The sequence below is a fragment of the Rhea pennata genome, chromosome 3 (genome assembly GCF_028389875.1).
Source record: "Rhea pennata isolate bPtePen1 chromosome 3, bPtePen1.pri, whole genome shotgun sequence".
Classification (NCBI taxonomy): domain Eukaryota; kingdom Metazoa; phylum Chordata; class Aves; order Rheiformes; family Rheidae; genus Rhea; species Rhea pennata.
This window is the reverse complement of record NC_084665.1, coordinates 60,989,306-61,010,295: the sequence shown is the minus strand read 5'-3', so window position 1 is coordinate 61,010,295 and position 20,990 is coordinate 60,989,306. Positions and strand designations below refer to the sequence as shown.

Sequence of the window (20,990 nt, the reverse complement as noted above, 5' to 3'; positions counted from 1 at the left end):
AAATCTATTAAAAAAAAAAGAAGTGAAGTCAGTGGAAGAGGTGAAAGAATTTCAAATGCTTAAAAACAGTTGTATCTTTTTTAAATTATGGTAGAAATGCATTCAAACACTGCACATGAGACTTCAAAAATCTGTACTTGAAACAGAAGAGTCTGCATTGCATCTTTGGGCAAGATGGATTCAACGAAGTTGGCATATGCCTTTTATATTGAAAAGGTACTAAATGGTGATTGCATTATGACCATAACCATGAAATCTGCAGTTAAAGTGTAAAAAGTAAATTCCTTAGAGCCAACATAGCAAGAAAGAGCAAACCTTTGATATTCTGCTGAGGAGGGGACCTTACAATGAATTACAGCCCAAATCAGTAACATTTGGAAACATGCTGAGGGCTCTCTGTTCCCAGCAATGTAATGACACTGGAGGATGCTCGGCAGCTGCGCTGGTTGGACAACACCTCACAGGATTGTGCCTATACAACTGATTCACAAAAGCACTTCGGTGGTAACAGGCTCCCCCTGGGAAATTACTAGTTAAGGAAGGAAGGAGAGATATCGGTGCAAGAATTTTAAGATGAGTGAGGGAGCTGGGAAATCAGAGGGGAGAGGACTGACCACCGACTGCTGAAAGAGGAATATTAGGCTGGAGGTAAGTCAAAAGTTGAAGACTGTGAGAGCTGTTTTGGGGGACAATTCTCAATCTAATTTACTGTCTTCTTTAACATTTCTGGAACAAGACTTCAGAATAGATTTATGACATTTGGTGTTCATAAAGTAGGGAAGCACACTTAACACAGAAGATGATCCAAAAGTATCTAGGAAACTGGACCATATTGTGGGCTGGAATAACAAAAATACAAAGTATACACATACAAACCAGAAACAGGCCTTTTGTAAATGAAAAGCTAGAGTTTTTGGTTAGAAATGGGAGAAGAACAGGAAGGAAAATCTGACTACATTTGTTGACCAAAGGATTATTACAACTAACCCTTTGATGTCACCTTGAATCAGACTAAGGTAATATTAGGATGAATTAGGAGAATCATTTCCAGCATAGGTAAAGAAACATAAAGCCATTGCTAACGCGTCATTGGTGAGCCCTCAAACCCCCAGACCGAAAAAGCCTAATGCTAATTAGAATGGGAACCGAGAATGACTATGAGCACGACATTACAGCGGACTGAAAGAGCATGGCTTGTTTAGTTTGGCAAAAATTACAGCTGTTATTTTGTGCATGCTTTTAAAAAATATATTTATAGCTAAATACTAGGGAGGCAAAAGAGCACAAAGTTCGTAAAACTGAAGAAAATGTTTAGGCTGATAATCAAACCATTACTGGAATTAGAAACAACTTCCTTTTAGGAATAATGAGGTCCAGGAAACCCAGCGAGCATTCAGATGAAATCTGACAGAATAATGGGATTATAACACACGGTTGATGTGACAGTAAAGGCTTACAGACTGGAAGGGACATTCTGGGTCTTAGATTCCTGTGTTAGAAATGAAACATCATAAACCGGCTTCTATAGGGGATTGTTTTAAATGAGCTTTTCAGGAAGCTGGAAGTGAGCGGCAAATAACCTCAAAGAAGAGAAATATTTCTATGGGTTAGCATAAAGGGAAACTGGTCAGGTGGTTTATGTTACCTCTTCCATCTTATAGAGCCTGTGACCTCCATAAGAAGAAAGAGTATTTTCTTCCTTAATTTATGCACTGTAACTAAGATTCCTTTTGTATCAGCAGTATTTTTATATGACTTACTCACCTAAATGAAAAGCAAAGGTGGCCTGCATATCCTCCAAATTAAGTCACATAAAGGAATAAAACCTCCCTCCTATCCACACACTGACCTGAGTACAGATGCTTTGAAAGCCCCAGTGACATGGGGAGCCTTTCTGATGTTCAGATCTGCACCGTGGTTAACCATGTGGCCTGGACCGTAGCCTGGCCCTGCCAAGAGATGTCGGGAGCCTGCTACATCCCTCCTGGGGTCCCACCATGAGGTGGACGGGGACAAGGTTCCACCTTGTGCTGATTTACCTCTGGGCTGTGCAGCTTGCTGAAGGACAGGTCCCATGTGGCCGAATTTGTTCTGCCACAGCAACGCGGAGCAGCTCTGAACATCTCCTACTCGTCAGCTTAAGCCATACTTACACACACCACATTGCAGAAAGGTATCAAAATATCAGTGGGCCTGACCCTGAATTCCCATTTTGCTTCTTTAAACAAATGTATCATTCTCCAATGACACAGGTTTCTCTGATGTGGACGAATGTCACTCACAATCCACGTAAAATCATCAAAAGGTAAAAGCCTCTTCTGCTTATCATGAAAGTAAATAATTCTCAGACTGCTAACCCTCAAAATTTACACTCCACGTATTTGTATTACATTCACCCTATCAAGGGCTGGGTTGAGATCCGTAGATATCACCATAGCTTAAGTGCTAAATAGTGCAAAATCAGCTTTAAAAAATGCAGTAGTTATTTAATTCTTTTGCACATACCCAACAGCATAAACATCTTAATTCATGATTATATGTTACCTGTTTGACATGATATAACATTTCATTCAAAGCACAGATGATGCTGACAGGCTGAGGTTGCTATTCAACGTTTTGTTTCATCTTCATTATTCAACGTGCGATCCCAAGGTATTACTTATGGGACTCTGTCCAAATGTCACCCTCGCTACAGAATAATTCATTATATTATGGACTTTTCTAAAGGACTAAGTGGCTGAAACTGGGGTTTGCCAAATGAGAGATCCAAGTTTTATTCTCAGGTTGCCTAACCTCTGAATAAGCTCTGAAGACTTTTAATAAAATACTGAGGTCTGTAAAGTGAAAGAATCATCAGTACTGCCTAAACTGACAGCGGTTTGAGTGTCAAGTCACAGGAAAGCAAATAAGGCCCAAGGTCAAAACCCCTTTTTGCTGCGGAAGGGAAGAGGGTGCAGCAGCAGCCCCGGAGGCCAGGGGTCTCCTTGGCCTCTGCCCCATGCAGAGGTCACCTCTGTGGCTGGCCTGCAGCGAAGCACCACAGCAGCACAGGGATTTTTTTCAGAGAATTTTGGCAACCAGCCCAAAGCCAGCTATCAATGGAAATTTTCCAAAGGCTGCGACTCATCCAAATATGAATGGATTTTCAGTAGGCTGCAGAAATCACCTGCCTGCCTGCGAGCTACTCCTCTCTGACAAATTTCAAGATCCTGCTGCATGCCGGGAAGGCACCAGAGCTCCTCAAAATTAAGGACAAACCATTTATTTATTTAAATAACTGAAAGTATAAGTCAGTCTAAACCTAGGGATCACTGCTTCTCTATCCTCAATAATACCCATCCCAGATCTGTAATTTGACTTTACAGTTATGAGAAGTTTCATTTTAGGGGATCAATTTCTTTCTACTTTCCCCTCAGCCTAACTCCATGTTCATTTAATGCATTATTTCCATTAAACTCAGGAGAGTTCACAGCACATGATATTTCTGCTGGAGGCCAATCCAGAATCATACAGCCCAGGATAGCAACCAGTTAAATCTTTTCTAATCCCTGCATTCAGAAATGGTGGCTCACAGAGAGTGGAATGCAGGAACTGAATAGAGCAGGCAAGCTCATATTTCTCTCACCAGGCCAAATTAATAAAAACAAAACCTGATTTCTCCTTCTCATTTTCCTGTTTTTCCTCCTCCCCAATATTTTTGCTCTTTCAAACATTTTTTTTTGTTTGAGAAGCTTAATATTTGGCTGCCTTCTGAAGAAACAGGCATAGTGACAGATGAAAGACTGTATTCATCGTATAATTCAGAATAGGAAAAAAATCGACTGCTGTGCATTTAAGATTCTAACAACCTTGCAATTTTGTATAGTCGTTTTCCCCAACCCGTTCTTTTGAAGAAATCTGCTTTTATTCTGTTAATAACTAACCACAGTTGCAGCAGCATGGATCCGATTAGCAGTTCTTATGGTACAAAGGAGAAGGGTGGGGGGGAGGCTGTGAACAGAGTTGCCAATTTGTCCACCTGGGTCCCCAGGAGAAAGATTAGATGAGGTGCTTGCTCCTTTTTTTCCCACTCTCTCACTGCTCCATACTAGACAGACCTCTTCAAAGCTCAGCCGCTGACTTGATTTTATTTTTTTTAAGTCTCATTTAACCGCCCCTCCACATGTTTTGCACTCTGTGTCACCACGTCCATCCAAAGCGACCGTGTAAATTAGAATGAGAGGGCTTTGGAGAGGTTATAACCTGGTGCATTTATAACTATGAGGAACGATTTTCTCTAACCTGTTCTTCATTGTGTCTACCAGTCCTAAGAGCCTGAGCGGCACAACAATTACAATAGACATAGACTTCCAGTATTTGTCACCTAATAAAAATCTTAATTCCTAATTTTGACACAGCAAAAGCCATATATCAGTGTTCACTTATAAAACTTCCAATGTGAAAACATGCAGGACACCAAAGAAAGGGTAAATATGAAATAAAGGAAATATCCATATTTCCTTTTCCTTGATCCAGCATATAAGAGTTAAGAATCAGTATTCATCATCGAATGGCATTAACTCAGAAGACCAGCACTAACGTAGTTTCATTCTTCTCTACTCCTCCTGACTCTCTCAAGTTCAGGCAAGTAGGTGGAGATTGGAGCAGTGCTGATACATGGCAATGAACTATTTTGCCAGTCCTACCTGCTACTTCTTGTACTACTCCAACTCTTTGGCTTCCATTGCCTGTGATTAATAGGCATTTTATAGTAAAATGCATGTATTCTCATTAATCCTATCCTCAAAAGAATAAACACTTCTTAGACAATCTGTAGTACTTCTTATTCTATCGTAATGCGTATTACACACCCAGTACTCAACAGTTCCCAGGGAAGCGATGAGAAAATGGCAAGTAGAATGTACAAAGGATAAAAGCACCTAGAGGCAAATTTGCTTCCAAAGAACACTTGGTGGGTCTGATCCTCCTTAAGACAAGATCTATCATGCCATATTTAATCTTGCCCAACAATGATAAGCTCAAAACACTAGTGCAGAAGCTGAGCAATTCTTCATGTATTTTTAATCAACTTAGAACTTTCATCAATTTAGTCCCTTCTGCAAGGTCACATCCACAACACGCAGCTGCCTGCCTTTAATGTAGTTTGCAAATACGAACTTCTGTGTCAGTTTCTGTTTGGAAGGGGGAGTATCAACATTAGCAACCCCTGGTTATATCATTTATAAACATGCAGATGTGGATTATTAAAGATTAATGCATTTCGGGATTGGTGTCGGCATTCCGTTTGTCTCATGCCGAAACCAATTCTGTTCTTCATTAGTCAACGACAACCCACATCACCCTGTTGTAGAAGAAAAATCAAAGGTGCAAGCATGAATTGAGAATAAGTGATGAAACTGATTATGAAGAAACTTAACGGCTGTAATCAATCAACACATCACAATAATTTGAGTCCACTGCTATCTGGAGATGGGGAGCAAACAGAAAAAGCTCAGAGTTGTTCTTTTCAGTTTACTTTCTAAAAAATCTACTTTGCAATTTGAGTTCCATATCTACCTATGGGGTGACACTGTCAAAGGGCTGTTCCAATCTTTCAAGTCACAGTTCAACCTGCATACATTTTGTCACAAAGAAGGATAGAGAGTATCTTGCTTTACATTAATTAAAAAAAAAAAAAAGGATTAGCTGGATGTAGTGGAAATGTTCTGGGGCTAAATGTCTATTTTCTAACTGGCCTAAATTCAGTGCTTCTGTGTATTTGCTTAGGTTCCTTCATGAAAGAAGGGACACATTTTTCTAGTCAATTCTGACACCAGCTGTGAAGCATTAAGACCACTTTAAAAAACTCTAATAGCACTGATGCATAGTCCATGGAAAAAACGGAAACTGCAACAGCCCACCCTATCACAGAAAACAATTCACTTAATACATTTATGCTGTATTTTATCTAGGTGTAATGACCGTCTGCCTCACAAATCCATATTGATGGAAATGTGAGAGACTTTTCCCACTCACTCATCAATCACTGCTTAATATTGCAAAAGATGAGGGAGTGACACAACCTTTTAATTTATGACAAAACCCAAATAAGTATTCTATTTGGCAACACATAGAAAGAAGGAAAGAGAATCTAGGTTTGTGCAGCCAAACAGTAACATAACAGAATAAAAATATGTAACTTTCAAAAACAAATATGCACTAGAGTTGCCAAAACATAAGCGAGTTAAGCAGGAAAGTTAGAAAGGAGTGTAAAGGTTAATGACTGGCTGTAAACAATAATTGTCCAATGATGGCTTTAATTGTAAAATATATATCTAAAACTTACATATTTATCAAATATTGGTGGCTGTAGTAATGTGTATTTTAATCTTGTGTGAACCAGAGCACACGGATAATTATGCAAAGTTTTTAATTGGATTTCAACAACTGCCTATCTTTAGGCGGCTTTATACCAGCACAGGGCTACCAGTGAGTCACAGAGCTTCAAGAAGTGGCCTGCTGTACGGATGCTGCCAGGGCACGCAAAGTAGCAGCTGCCTAGCTGAGCTAGTCATTTTGCAATGGCTACGATGGCAAAAGCAGGCCTGACATGAATCCATGGAGGCAGACAAGGTATGGGATGAAATGCAGTCATGGGGATGTGCACACTACAGGTTTGTCCTTTGGGAGAGTTTACTTGAAGAGTTTATAGGGTACTGGATGATCCTCTGTGCCATGCTTGGATCCTGCAAGATGCTCAACTGATGAGGGAGAAGTGTGTATCACTGTCTTCCACAGCAACTAGAAGAAAACCTTGAAATGTCTGATCATGTGATAAACATGATGATAAATAAGGTATTAAGTAACCAAAGGAGAGGGAGAAAAAAAAAAAAGCAAGAAAAAGCCAGGACATACTGATTTTGGTAATACTTTGGTTTGTTGTTTTACTGTCTGAAGTTTAACTTAGGGATGATAAAAAAAAGTTTGGGCTGATGGTTCTGGAAAATGAAAACCTCTGTTCTCAGAAAAATACAATAGGAATTTTGATGACATCGGTCTGGTCTCATTTCCTGTACCTGTTCTGCAAAGACCAGGTCTACAGAGGACACCTCCCTCATCTCTCTGAAGAGGCTGAAAGCAAGATAACAATTTTGATACTGCCTTGTGCGATACAACCTGTTCTCAAGGAGCCAGACTGAGACTATTTACTCATTTCATTTTTTACTTCAGACAAGAGCTTATTAATCAGTCATGAGTTGGGCTGAATTCTAACTGGTAACACAGGTTAGATGCTCCGTATCCTAGAATCTGTACCTTGAGTTAGAGTGCCTACAATTTGCCTATTTTTTATGTATTTATTTTTTATTTTTATTTTATGTATATATTTTCTACTCATCTTCACAGAAGAAAGAAAAATTCTAAATGTTGTTCAAACGTTTCAAAAGGGTTTAAAACTATGCTTTGTGAAACACTCAAGTATTTCATTTCTAAGTATTCTAGATTTGCAAAACTGCTGAATAGATGTTTTGTGTACTGGTAGTCATTAAGAACCTAGCTACGTCAGTGGCATTTTGTGTTTTGTTCTTTCTGGTCTTGTGGCCAATAAACAGCATGCATCTTCCTTGCAACAAGCTGTTGCAAGATTTTTGCCTCCGGAGAAGCCAAGGGGGAAATATTGATAGATGTGTTAAAATAATCTCTCTAGACAAGAGGACTATGTCCACTTCACAAGGAAATAATCCCCTTTCTTGTTTTGCAAAGACATTTTAAGAGATCTGTAAAACCTGAATAATGAATATAGCTTTGCAAGTCCACTCTCTTACAGCAGCCTTCCCTCTCTCAAATAATGTTTGAAAAGAGTCAACACTGTAACATACCAACAACAGTGGTCAATAGAACAAGCATATGGGATAATTCAATAACAAGCAAAAGTGTTTTCCAAATTCTTGCTTAAAACAAGATCTGTCCAACCAGCTTGTCTTATTGCAGCGATTTCTGGAAACAGTTCTCCTTTTACAAGGCATGAAAGAAACCATCACTCCTATTCCAATTTTTGCATTAAAATCTCCTTTTAGACTGTGGTGGACTGAGCATTACTCATTTCTTTCTTATCACACTGTTTAAATCATTCTACTCTATCCACATATTGACTATCATGCATACCAAAGCAAGACTTCTTATCACAGCCCTCTCTGGGCATCTCATTCTTCTTTTGCTCCTTCATGCCTGGAATGATATATGTAATTCTGACAGGTTCAGGAATTTTAGCTAGCTAGCAGATCAATATACGAATGGAAGACTTCCAGGTTTGTAGAAAGTAGAGTTGACTGCCATGTGGAACATACCTGTTGCCTTGTATAATTATCATACTAAAGAATTTTGCAGGTGGGACATTTTTTTTTCTTTTTAATAAATTGGAAGAGGGTGCTGACTGTCTGTCAGCATAAATTGACTAGCAATAGCTTCTTAAGTGAGAATATCCACACATGGAGTTCTCCCCGAAAATTATAACGCTAGCTATATTCAAACTCCTTGGTGAAAGAAGACATCAATATAATTGTACTAAAAACAATTACAAAGCAGTTGATGCTTAACACAGTGAAAATAAGCTTGCTTGTTTAGAAGACAAAATAACATGGATTAAAAACTTAACTCAAAATACTCATCTATGTGAAAATACACTTCTACATATTTCTAAACCCAGCATTTGCTAGTCACGATTAGTATAGCATACTGCTGTCTTCCATACATACAAAAATTGCTGGAGAAGTTTAAAAATAATATAATCTATTAGCTCATATAAAATCTGCTCACCCATCACGGGTTAAGGGATTCCTGGCCTATCAGCAATCTTCCACTGAACTCTTAATATTAAAAATTTTTGCTGCTTACACCGCAAGGGAGAAAGAGCTGACAAAAGCCTTTGGCCAGTGAGATAAAACCTGCGGGAGGGGGAGAGTTGAGCTTATTTACATTTCTGCTTTGTTAGTAAACTGGAAGCAGAATGGTTGGAACAGGAGGAAAAAAAAAAAGTGAAATTACCATCCCCTAAATCTTCTGGCAACAGCAGCACATTTTGATGTTGTGCTGTGTCAGCTTCCACTAATGGGTTAGGGTTGAATCGGGCACAGTTCAAGACCTAAGGCAGCACAGGGCATCACATCTCATTTTTTGGCAGAACGTGCACCCTAATTATGAAGGTGGCTACAAAATAAAGAGATCAAGATTTCTGGCAAAGCAGAATAATGACCTACTTAATAGGAAATTACAACAGCATTTTGTATCCTTAAAATCAGAAAAGCCTAAAATTTCAGTACCGCAATAGCAGTGTGTCCGAAAGCAAAGTGATGCCATTTTGAGAGAAGAAAACTGTCTCTCCAAACAGAACGTGACTCAGTGGCTTTTTTGGCTCTTTGGGGTTAATCGCCCTGATATACTCCAGTAACGCGAAGGGAAACAAAGACTACCTATATGAGTGCCACTTACCGCAAGAAATATCTGTGCAGTATGTCAAAGCGCGCAGGAAGGAAATGCCCACTGAGTGCGGGATGTGCCAGTGCCAGCGCTGTCCGTGCCACGAAATTCACAACGTGTGGCAGAGCGCAATATGTGGAGGCAGATTTGCCGTGGGGTTGGGAAGCCGCTTTAGCAGGCAGGGAACTGCGCCGGCCATTTGGGAGGTTTAATAGGGGGCTGCCTGCTTGCCTGCCCTTTTGGTGTTAAATTAGTCGCCCACCCTGTTGCAGCGAGGGAGGCATCGGCAGAAGGATGCTCCTCTTCCAGTAAACCCTGGGAAAGCAACACCTTTATTTTAACGGCCTTCCCACCAAGCACCCCCTGCAACATTTTGGCTTTCCCTCGTCATAGCTATCAGCAACACAACAGCTGCTCATTTTACAATGACTTGCCGGAGAGAGAATGATTGAAAGAGCCAATCTATGTCACACGGAGAAGCTGTGGCACAACATCGCAGGAGGTAATAGGAGAGGAATGAGGTCAGAACAAACAAGGGTAGGGCGAGAAGAGAGAGGAAAATAGCAGCGAGCAAAATTATTGAAGGAGAGTAGCTATCCTGCAGAACATTTGTTTAAAAATTGCCACAGTCTGAATGCTGCAAACAGCCACAGAAATGCAAACAAGCTCTGTATTACTGTTTTCCAGTGTTTCCTGACTGTAACAGATGAGTAAAAGCTGTTGAACTACTAGCAATAAAGTACAACAGTGGGAATACACAGCTGAAAAGGGAGACTGATGAGAGCAGTCGTGCTCATAGGGCTTGAAAACCCGAGGCCCCACAGGCTCCCTGCTAGTGCGGCTCCTGGGCGGCAGACCCACTCGTTTCGCTTCGTAGCCCGAGCAAAAGCAACAGCGGCAAAGATAACGCAGCTGCCGGCTGCTCCTCAGCACGCAGCAGCGCGCCAGCTCACGCCCGAAACGCCACCCTCTGCCGCGAGAGCCGCCTCGAGCCGCAGCCTGTCTAAACGGGGGGAGCCCGCGGCCGCGTACTGCCATTTAGCGCCGCTCCCGAAGGCGCTGCCTCACGAAGCGGCCCGTCGTGTTCCTACGGCGGGCTAGAAAGCTGACATTCAAAACGGTGACGAGGGTTGTATGAGGAGGTAATGCCTATCGCCCGGCCGGTCACAAAAACAAGCTTCTGGGCTCAGCTGAAGCGATGAAGCGATCTTCATCCTGAAAGCTTCCCCACTGCCCGTCTATTTTTATCCTAAAGGTACCAATTGGTTTGATAAAAGATTACCTCTCCCCGACAACCTGTCCTGTTTACATCCTTATCCAATGTGGTTACAGTAGAGCTCTTCGCAACACAACAGCATTCATACCCTACTCAGCAAGCAGGCTACTAAAATATTAACCAATTTATTTGCCTGAATATGACCACTTAGAGATATTCAGAACCGAATCAAGCCGAAAAGTCGCCAAGAAGTCAGAACTTCGGCATACAAACAGAATTTAAAGCCCCCTTGAAGCCATTAAATTTGGCCCTGATTAAAAAGTGCAAGAATTTGTTCAGTTTGTGGGAAAACATGATGTTTGCAGCTCAGGGCTATTTAACTTCACAGAACAACAGGAAAGGGCTTCTGTGCCATGCGGTGGGAAGCACGCCGCAAATGCCAGGTCGTGATCCCACCCGCAGGCAGAAGGCTCCCTCGCTCCTGCCCCGCTTCCCGCTATTCCTGCCCCACCTGAGCAGGCGCTGCCCGACCCAGCGGCTGGAGGTGAAACCCACGGGACTGCCGGGCGCAGGGGCAGCGTAAGGGCTCCGCGCGGCTCCAGCCTCCTTTGCTGCGCTGCCCTCGCACATGCAAGCTTACTCCCCTTAGCCTGCGTAGCCTGACCTCCGTATGCAAACAGGCACTTACATTTTGCACTTACACCTTTGCACTGAGTACCAAAACCCACTCACACACTGAATTTCAACTTGCATTTGGTTTACAGCGTATCTAGTAGGAAAGGCATCACTATTTTTTGTTCCTTTCAACTGAGGTCAATGATATTTTTTTTTGTGGTTTTGTCAGTAACTGAAGTTATGCCTGGGGCAAAGATAGCGTCAGTCTACTCTTAGGAACTCTCCTATCATTCCAAATATGAGAAAATAATCTAAAACTTGAGTATCTGGAAGGAAACAAATTCATGTGAAACACCAAATATAAGATAGCACCGCCTAACCCCTTAGCCTACATCTGACAAGTCAGATAGGTGTGGACAAGATAAGGATATAACTCGAATTAACAGATGCTTTTTTTTCTTCTTGGTATCATTAAAGTATCTTCACAGATTTCTGAACGTACGTGAATGATCTTGTGTTATATTCTGTGCAGCACAGGAAAGCGAGCAGCAAACAGGCCACTGCCTTTCAGTTATTACTGGTGGGGCTGGACTTCTAGTAACTTGCTAACCTTTGCGAGTATTAAAAAATATTTCTTAAGAAATTCTGCACTCATGACCCAAGCTACATTTTCACAATAAAAGGTTAGAAAACCTCTGCCTCATACTACGGGTCTTAAACCACTGTAAAACTTCAACAGCCAAAGACAACAACAACAACAAAAAACCCTTGTAAATAATTTAGAGAAATACATGACAGATAGATGATACATGAATCAAAGGCAAAAACTAAGATCAAGTGTTTGAACCGGTCCACGATAAAGACGTTTATCAAGCATACATGTTGGAGTTAAGTGCAGTGTTTTGAGAGCTCTGAGGGCTTGGTATCTGCAGTTCAGATGGAATTTATCACTCCTTTAAGTATGCGTTTTGACAGCAAAAGGCCCCAAAAATACAGGTTTCTCATAAAATGAACGCATTTTAAATACAGAAGTAATTTTTACAATTCTACATCTGCCTATTCTTTTAGTTCAATTTAATTTTTTGAAACAAACTTACCTGGAATACTCGCTGGAGAAATGGGACCAGATCTTGACTGGTTGCTTCCAACAGGAGAGCCAACGGGAGAAGGTGATGGACCTCCGGGGATGCCAGAGAGATGTGGAGAGGCGTGAGGGGAGAACGGCGACTGTGCAGGGTTGCTCTGCTCCCCCTGGCTGCTTGTAGACCCAGACGCGCTAACGGCTGAACTCAGCGTTGCTTCGGTTCCAGTCGGCAGGTCATCAATGGAGCCAGATAAATCCTGTGAGAGAAGGAAAAAGAGTATAAGTAGCAATAAGAAGTAGCAATACGCAAGCCACAGGACTTGTGAGGTAGACTAGTGATGAGAACCATTTATTTACTTATTACAGCAGATAACCAGGAGGCTTTCCTTAATGTTGGTTCACGTAGTTAAATGACAAGAAGTGAGAATCGTATGTACAGTTCTCTGCTTAATCTCTAATTCTTCTGAGGAAAAGAACAAGCAAGGGCAACAAATGAATTGGAACCAAATTCACTCAACATTGCATTTAACCTTTTCCATCTGGATTAAGCTTTCAAAATTAATCCCACAAATTCTAGCTGAGCACACTAAAACTAATGAAAATGATACATCAGTTTCCCTTTCATACAGTATGTCATTTTGGGGTTTGCTACAGTTACAATCACAGCTAATGCACTTCACTCTTTAAGCCATCATTGAAATGACAGACGAAGGGTATAAAATACACAGGCCTTGTCATGCTCCCATTCAGCTCATTCACCTTGCAGAAGAGAGGCAAAACCAAGGCCCTGCTCTCAGCAGCAATGCAGGTCCCACTGGCCGTTTTACAAGACTGACAAGGACTGCTTCTATATATCCATCAGATACCAGCTGTCCTAGTGTACAGCCTACAGCTTCTCTCCAGTTTCACTTGGATGCACCACAGAAGAGCTGCTCTACTTCATAACTATTGCACTGGAAACTTTTTACGCAGGTGAAACCTCCTCATCTGAATTCTAACAATATTTTAATGAGCATATTCTCCAAAGCTAGCCTGGGACACAGGAGTTATACTAGTTTTTGGATCTGTGGGAATATCTTTTTCTTTTAACTTTGCAAAATCACACATAAAACAAGAATAATGTTGTAAAAATGTTAATTCCTAAGCATCACAGAAAGATCTACAAACTGAAATGCGCAAATGGAGCCATGCACCTAAGACTATTGGCAAGACACAAGTTAAGGAGCATGCTACTATTTTGATTACTGAATTGAGGCACAAACAAGAGGGAGAGCGCTATTTTACACATAAAACAGGTCATTCACTGACCCTTGGGACTTCAAATTAGGATGACAGAGAATTTTACTTTGGTTGATACAGATTTTATTTGACTCATGCAAGTAGTTCCACTGGAGACCACAGGACTAGTCACGTGCATAGCCCAAGAAGCATCTGGTCCTGCCAGAGCAAAGCGCTCCAAAAGCAAAAGACTTACTGCTGTCTAATTTGCATAATGAAAATGAAGTTATCTTAGAAAGGAGGGAACATGGACAAAATGCAAAGCAGTGTGTTTAGAGTAACAGTGCTGCCTTATGCTGACTACCTCCATGACAAGGGGTGCACAGCTACTCTGCCCTTACACATGTAGTCAGTCGTCCAAGGCACAGAAAAAAGTAAGATTAACAGTTTAAACACCAATAACATACATAAAAAGCTACCTAGACTGCTGTATTTGATTTTTCCTTGTTCATAAAGGGCAGTAAATACAATTGACCCAAGTTAATTCTCTACTTGTCACCTCACAGACCTCATTTATAGATCTGAGTTAGACCCTAACGTATTAGGCACAGCTCTCACCACTGGTGAACTTTGCTTTTTATGACAAGTACAAAACTGTAGGTGCATTTCTTTAGACACACGAAAAACAAAAACTAGGTCTGAAAGCTTCAGTCTATGCATCAACTCTGCATTCAAGTTAGAATTAATTCCCAAATACCTATAATTGGAAATTTAATTGTGATACTGGCAATAAACTATGCTTTTTTGTTTTTTTTTTGGTTTTTTTTTTTTTTTTTTGAAACTATTATCTGTAGTAAATGTAAACAAGAAGTAATGCTGTTTGATATACTATAATGGTGAAGATTTTTACAGTGGAATGTATTTGACAAACAGGTAAGTAATTACTGCTTTTCCATGCATAATATGGTATTCTGCTAAATGGGATCAAATCACTATTGTCATAATGTGTAACAAATGCTTGCAGGAACTGCTGATAAAACAAATACTGCTGAAAAGGATATAATAAAACCCTGAAAACAGAATGTAGCAGAATACATGCTATTCAAAACGAACATAAATTCTCTGTAAAAAAATAGACGGGCACATAACAGATAAAATGATATAGAAAACACATGGTTTTACATTGAGAACAATGAAGATTTTAAAACAGTGTTTGGATTAAAACTTTCATTTGTTTCAGCATGTGACATGATATTTGCAAAAATAAACAAACCAAAAAATTGTAACCGCCCCCAGGAAGCTGCTAGTACTGCCCGGAATGAAATTATCTGTTGTTCCGAGATCAAGGCAAAACCTGACAGCTCCCCACAACATCTCTCTGGCTTGCCGAGAGCCTGCATGGAGGAGCACAGGGGCAAGAACGAGGTTCCTTTTTCCCATCAGGTCACGTTATGACTTCTCATTTCGCTAATCTCCCACGAGGGTGGAGTGAGTGACAAGTCCCAGGCATTTCCTCAAGCGCGTGCCTTCAAGGGATTTCCTCCCGAACCTGATGCAACTCATTCATAAAAGCAGAAAAGAAAGAAAGAGCAAAGCTTATGCGATGCCGGGCTATTTAAAGAGCTAAACTCCGCCACCTTCCCCCAATAAATAAAGCCCTCGGCAGGCGGGCGAGTGGGCTTGAGGCACCCCCGGCACTCCTCCAGCCTGAACCCCGCGGCGCGTGATGCTCACGGAGCGTCAACGGGGCACGGGGGTTTCCTTCCGAGGCCGCACAACGCCCGTGCGCGCTTCGCAATTCATTTAACTCACCCATCGAGGAAGGCATCATAGCACCGGTATTCATCGCATCAATCAAGAAATCTGATAACAAGGTTTCTCACAGGAGTATATAATTTGTCTATACAGTTGCCTCAGCTATAGAACCCCCACCTTGTGTCACCATGGGCTAAAAGGAGATGTACCAGCCATCCTACATCAGGTATCTTGGGAATTATTTAATTTTTTTAAAAAGTCATTAATTAATTTTTTTTTATTAACATATGCTTCATGGCCTTACCTAGTCTTCTAAGGTAGAAAGAATGAGAAGGTGAGCAACTGGGAAACTCACAGCTCACAAAGGCTTTAGGAACACATCTGTTATTCACAAGAGCTAATTGGGAAATTAAAGAGAAGAAGAGGAAGAAGAAGAAGACAGACTTTATGCGAAGCATCCGGACAGATTAGCAGAAGTTGACTTACTGTTCTCCTGTTATCAGTTTTATAACGCTTGGTTTTTCCTCAATGTAACAGAACAGTAATGAAGCAATGTGCTATTTCTGTATAGCAAACATTTATTTATATATAGATTGTACTCATTATATATGTAAATTATATGGATATACTTGCATTTACTTAGCTTATCCATATATAAAGCTATTAAAAAGCCTGCTAATAAGAGAAATTCACAGTGGTTTAAGCATACAGCCTAGTTAACAAAGAAGCTCTGTAACTAATACTTCTCTAGAGGACAATTTAGTCAGCAGGGCACCAACTCTATTCTTCTTTTATAAGTACTATCAGATCTATGATGCCTGTAAAGAACAGAGAGACCTTACTTACTGCATCTCATTCAAACCAAGGCACCTTCAAGCTACAGTGCTTCCATTTATCTTGTTGGAAAGTTGGCAGGTTAGGTAATTGCAGGGATCCTTTTAAGGGGCTGAAGTCCCCATACCCCAAGGCATGCTTTAAATTTTCCCTCTTTTCAGAGGCTTTATCTGGAAAGCACTCATTTCTCTGGGTAAAATGTAGCAAGTCTAGAATTACCAGAAACCTTCTGTTACACAGATCTGTTTCTTGTAGAATAATCTTATTACTGTTTTCTCCAGTATGAGTATGCTTCAAATATGGTACTAGTTCTAAGAAAAAAGTAAAGGACAATCTAAAAATTCTTTTTTTCCTTCCCTATCACAAATCCATATCAAAACACTGTATTGTCTATGTCACCTTTACATCCTGCTTTCTTCAGGACATCCCAACCAGCATTCAAAGTTTATTTCTAGATAATACCTTGATTATAAACTGGAATGTCACTGTGTAGGATTTATCTCTTTCAGCTAAGTGTCTTATCTATCACTATCTTCACTTCTACCCTCACCTTGTACCCCTGCACAACCTTTATTCTGGTCCCTGTGACAGGTACAAGAGCTAAAATGTACAGGATCACATTGTGCTTAGGATTATAATGTTATGCCTTCCTGGTGGTACGATCTTATCAGACTGACAGGAGAGCCACTCTTGAAATAGCACACCCACTTACACTGCAACACAGCCAGCAAGGGGGAGCAGAAAGTAAACTGCTTATATACAGTCAGGTAACCCAACATCACTTACAAATAGAGCATGAGGAAAAAAATACAAACACTCATGTATAATATAACAGTGTAATTTACTCAAGGAATATTCCTAGATCCAATAAACAACAAAATTGAGACTACAGTAACTTGGTAATAACATGCTGATTTTACACACAAAGTGTGACAGGGTTAGCATGTTCACGATGGAGCAAGAATTTACACTGCAAATGCTTCGTGCAACCACCAGTTCTGCTGAAGAATGTCCCTGCAGATGTAAAACAAACGAGATATTACTAAAGGTGCTCCTCGCTAAATGCCTACAGCTGGAAAATGATGAGCACCTTCTCCAAAGTCAGGGAAAATGGAAAGTGCAGAACAGGTCTAGTAGATACTGAGCACCTTGCGCGACAAGGTCCTGTGATGCTAAATCACACAGTAAGTTCACTGAACAGGTTACTGCAGTTTGGGGATCCCTCAGTGGGATTCAGCACAACACGTACAACTTGGGATTTATATAAAATTCCCAACTGTAGCCTATCAGTTTCTTTATGCTCAGAGAGTAGAAGAAAAGCAGAGGTATTTTGTAGATATTAAAATTCAAGAAAGACACACAAAACCTCTTACTCTCCACAAAGCCGAAAACCCCTGACTCTATCTTACCGCCAGTTTTTCCAGTGTGAATCCCAGTGCAAAATAATCACTGACTGACTTCAGGATCAAAGCCTGCATTACTAAATTCAGGCCTTTATACTTTTATTAGTATATTAATTTATAATAATTGGTAATTATTTTATTATACTATATATACTATATAATTTTATTATACTATCTATACCATATTAATAATTATTTTATTATACTTTTATATGTTTTTTTTATATATATATATATTTTTTAGGACAGAGGATGGTATGGCTCAAAAGACAGAATCCTACATGAAATATCCCTCTTCTCAACACAAATCTGTTTTAGAAGTAAGCTATATATACACACACAAACATATTTTACATATAAGTATGCAAATATATATTCAAGTAGACCCACACACTCCACTATTGTTTTGGAACCACGGGGGATTATGAACAATATACTCTGTAATTGAGATTAACTTTGAACAAATGATTTGGCTGACAAACACACACACACACACACACACACACGCGCGCGCACAAAGAAAAAGCCACAATAGCTTGGTTTAAATTTCAAGATATTTGTAAGACCTCTTTTCATCACAAAGCAGCCTATAATAGCACGTTTCAAGAAGTCTTCCAAATGCCCCGCTGGTCACATTGTCTAGATAGCAAGCGAGCTAACAGCCCCGATTTCCTGTGCAACTGCAGCACCGCCCAGGCATAGGGATGGTGGGGAACACAGGAAAATCCTCTCCTGCTTTAAGGCTACTACTGCCTTAGAGGTAGCCAAACAAGTGCCCCCCTTCCAAGCCAGGTAGGTTGCAATCCTCAACCAATCATGCCAAAAATATTTAATCACATACTTGCAAATTCTTTTTTTTTTTTTTTTTAACAGGACACACTGAACATCCCCTGCCTACCCTTTCATGAGCTGGTCTGCTGTTATATTTTTCCCAAAGTGCTTTTCACACCACCAATGCTCTTTATCAAAATAAATTTGGGGCCAGAAAAGAAGGCTTATTCACCGCACGTTGCTAATTCAAGGTTTGTTAAAAGCAAAGTAGACAAGATCATTTCCATTTCAAACACTTTCTTTGAGAAAAGCTACATTTTTAATGATAGGCACAACCCTACGTTGGAAAATGCTACTACAAAGAGCAGATCCGTTTCATACTGAAAACTGACTTGTAAGACAAACCTGAACTTAGGTAATATTTGGGTACTGATACTTTTTAGTTCATCCTTCTATTTCACAGTCTTATTTCATTCCACTTACTACATGTTTCAGTAGTATTTTTAACCATAAGTTTATTTGTAATCTGTATATAGTGAACGATTGACGCAATATTCTAAATGAAGGGAATTCTAAGTATATGGTAAAAAAGCTAACTTCTTGCACTAATTTTCGTGATAAAGTGGTGTGAAATGGTGCCACTTGCTAAGGAAACCCATTTTCTTCATTCCACAGAGCTCATATGCTTCCTAATATAACTTAGTTACCGAACAGTGTTGTCAAGACTCCTACTAGTATCAAACATTTTCTTTGAGAAGCTATGCAGGGAAGTCCCCAAGAATGCAAAATTTTTTTTCCCCAAAGCTCTATATTCACTTAAGCAACTAAGTAAAAGCATAAGCAAATAATATAGCACTAGTGCTCTGATTTTTACCTTTTCAGTCAGTCTTTAAGAAATTATGTGCAAAAAGTCAACCCCCTTTCTCTCAGTTATTCTTGCTTGCTGCACAAAACCATGAAAACAGTGCAGAAACGAGAAATCTGATCTGCTAGGGTAAAGGTATTTCTAATGAGTTGTCACAGTCATAGAACCAGTCAAGAAAAACAGAATTATTTTCATGTAGTTCTGCTATTCAACATCAGCCTTGTGGACAGACAGGGAGACCTGCCCCACTGGCTCTCCATGGAGCACACAGAGAAGCCACTCGTGAAGCAACAGTCAAGTGTTTCTCTCTGAGCGTGGACCGAAGCTGCCAGGACGATGGAGACCACGCAGGAGGACAGGCTGTGGCTGCCAGCTCACCTCCACAGACACATCCACGCAAGCGCCTACCTTTACTGAGCATGAACGTTGTGGTGACAGCACAGTCCATGGAGGTCCAGAAAGAGGACTGGCCTCTGCTGCTGCTGAGGTTGGATTGCCACCATGACTAAGAATACCATTTTGTTCTACTGAGTTTGCTTTCTCACAGTAGCATTCAATTCCCAATTCATTCACAGAGAAGAATCCTTCCCCAGTACATTTTCTTAACGAGGAAAGGATCTGTTTTTGTAAGACAATTTTATTTTAATTTAAAAAGACCTGCCAACTTGATACAGGTGTCTAAGAAGAAAAGCTAGAACTGACTGCAGAAAATTGCAATGTCCATATGTAATTGGACTTGGACCACACCATACAAGTTGCAGGATCCTATGCTTTAAAAACCTACATAAACTCTCTAGAATTTATCCTAGCACTTCTCTGTGCATAATTAGGGCAAAGATTGTTTTTGTATTCTGTTAATTACATATTAATAATTTTTGTCCTTTTTTGGAATGAAGTATGACTGCTTGCAATTCCTGCAAATCAAAAATAATGCAAATTGATCAACCACCATGTACAGCAATCTAAACAGGACGTGATATGCCAGCATCTGTCACAGACGAGATTAGAAGAAGTTGCTAAGATGGATATAGTCACACTTCCTTGCTTATACTGATCCATGATGAGATCTTATTTGCTTGTCCAGACAAGAGCTTTACAGCAAAAACAACTTAGGGTAATTAGAAATTTTCAACTGACACTGTAGCTTCAAGGAACTACATGAAAACGCAGACAACTACACACCTCCTGAGAGTATTCGGTACCAGTCATTATGTGGTCTATAATTCTTTGACGGTTAATGGGAAGGGGACTCCTGAGGTCTCTAGCTGCATCAAGAAATCTCCTAATGGCATAAAAAAGTTGATACTTTACAAACATCGACTCCCATGTATGAAACGATAAATACTAATGACTCATGTGCTATCAAAGCAAATTGACAAAGTCTAACAAGGACTATAAACAGGTAAGGTACAGAGCTTGTCTGACAACAATACTTTTTTATACTGAAAGAAAACAGTAAATCCCAGAACAGAAAAACAATAACAGCATCTCTCAAGGTATGAACGTCACTGTTAATCTCTGAAGTAGAATGCTTAGCACGTAGATATTCTGGAAATAAAGTTTAAAAACAAAAAGCCAGGAACCCTTAGGAGCCATTTGTTTCTTCAGGATTGTAACAAAGAAATATTCTCAGTCAACAACTCTTGTAGCTATAGCAAATAAATTATCAACATTTAAAAGAATCAAAGCAATGAAAAACCAATTGCCTCTAAGTCCAGGATGAAGAAAAAAAAAAGTTGCATTTGCACAGAAGCAAGCTAATAAAACTTAGCTGGC

General features: G+C 40.2%; 1 protein-coding gene across 1 annotated transcript in view; it reads right to left on the bottom strand.

Annotated features, from left to right (window-relative positions):
* ARID1B (AT-rich interaction domain 1B) overlaps positions 1 to 20,990 on the bottom strand; it is a 338,300-nt gene that overhangs the window by 90,925 nt on the left and 226,385 nt on the right. Inside the window, 1 exon segment of the mRNA XM_062572412.1 lies at positions 12,382 to 12,625. Coding sequence (XP_062428396.1) covers positions 12,382 to 12,625 — 244 coding nt within the window.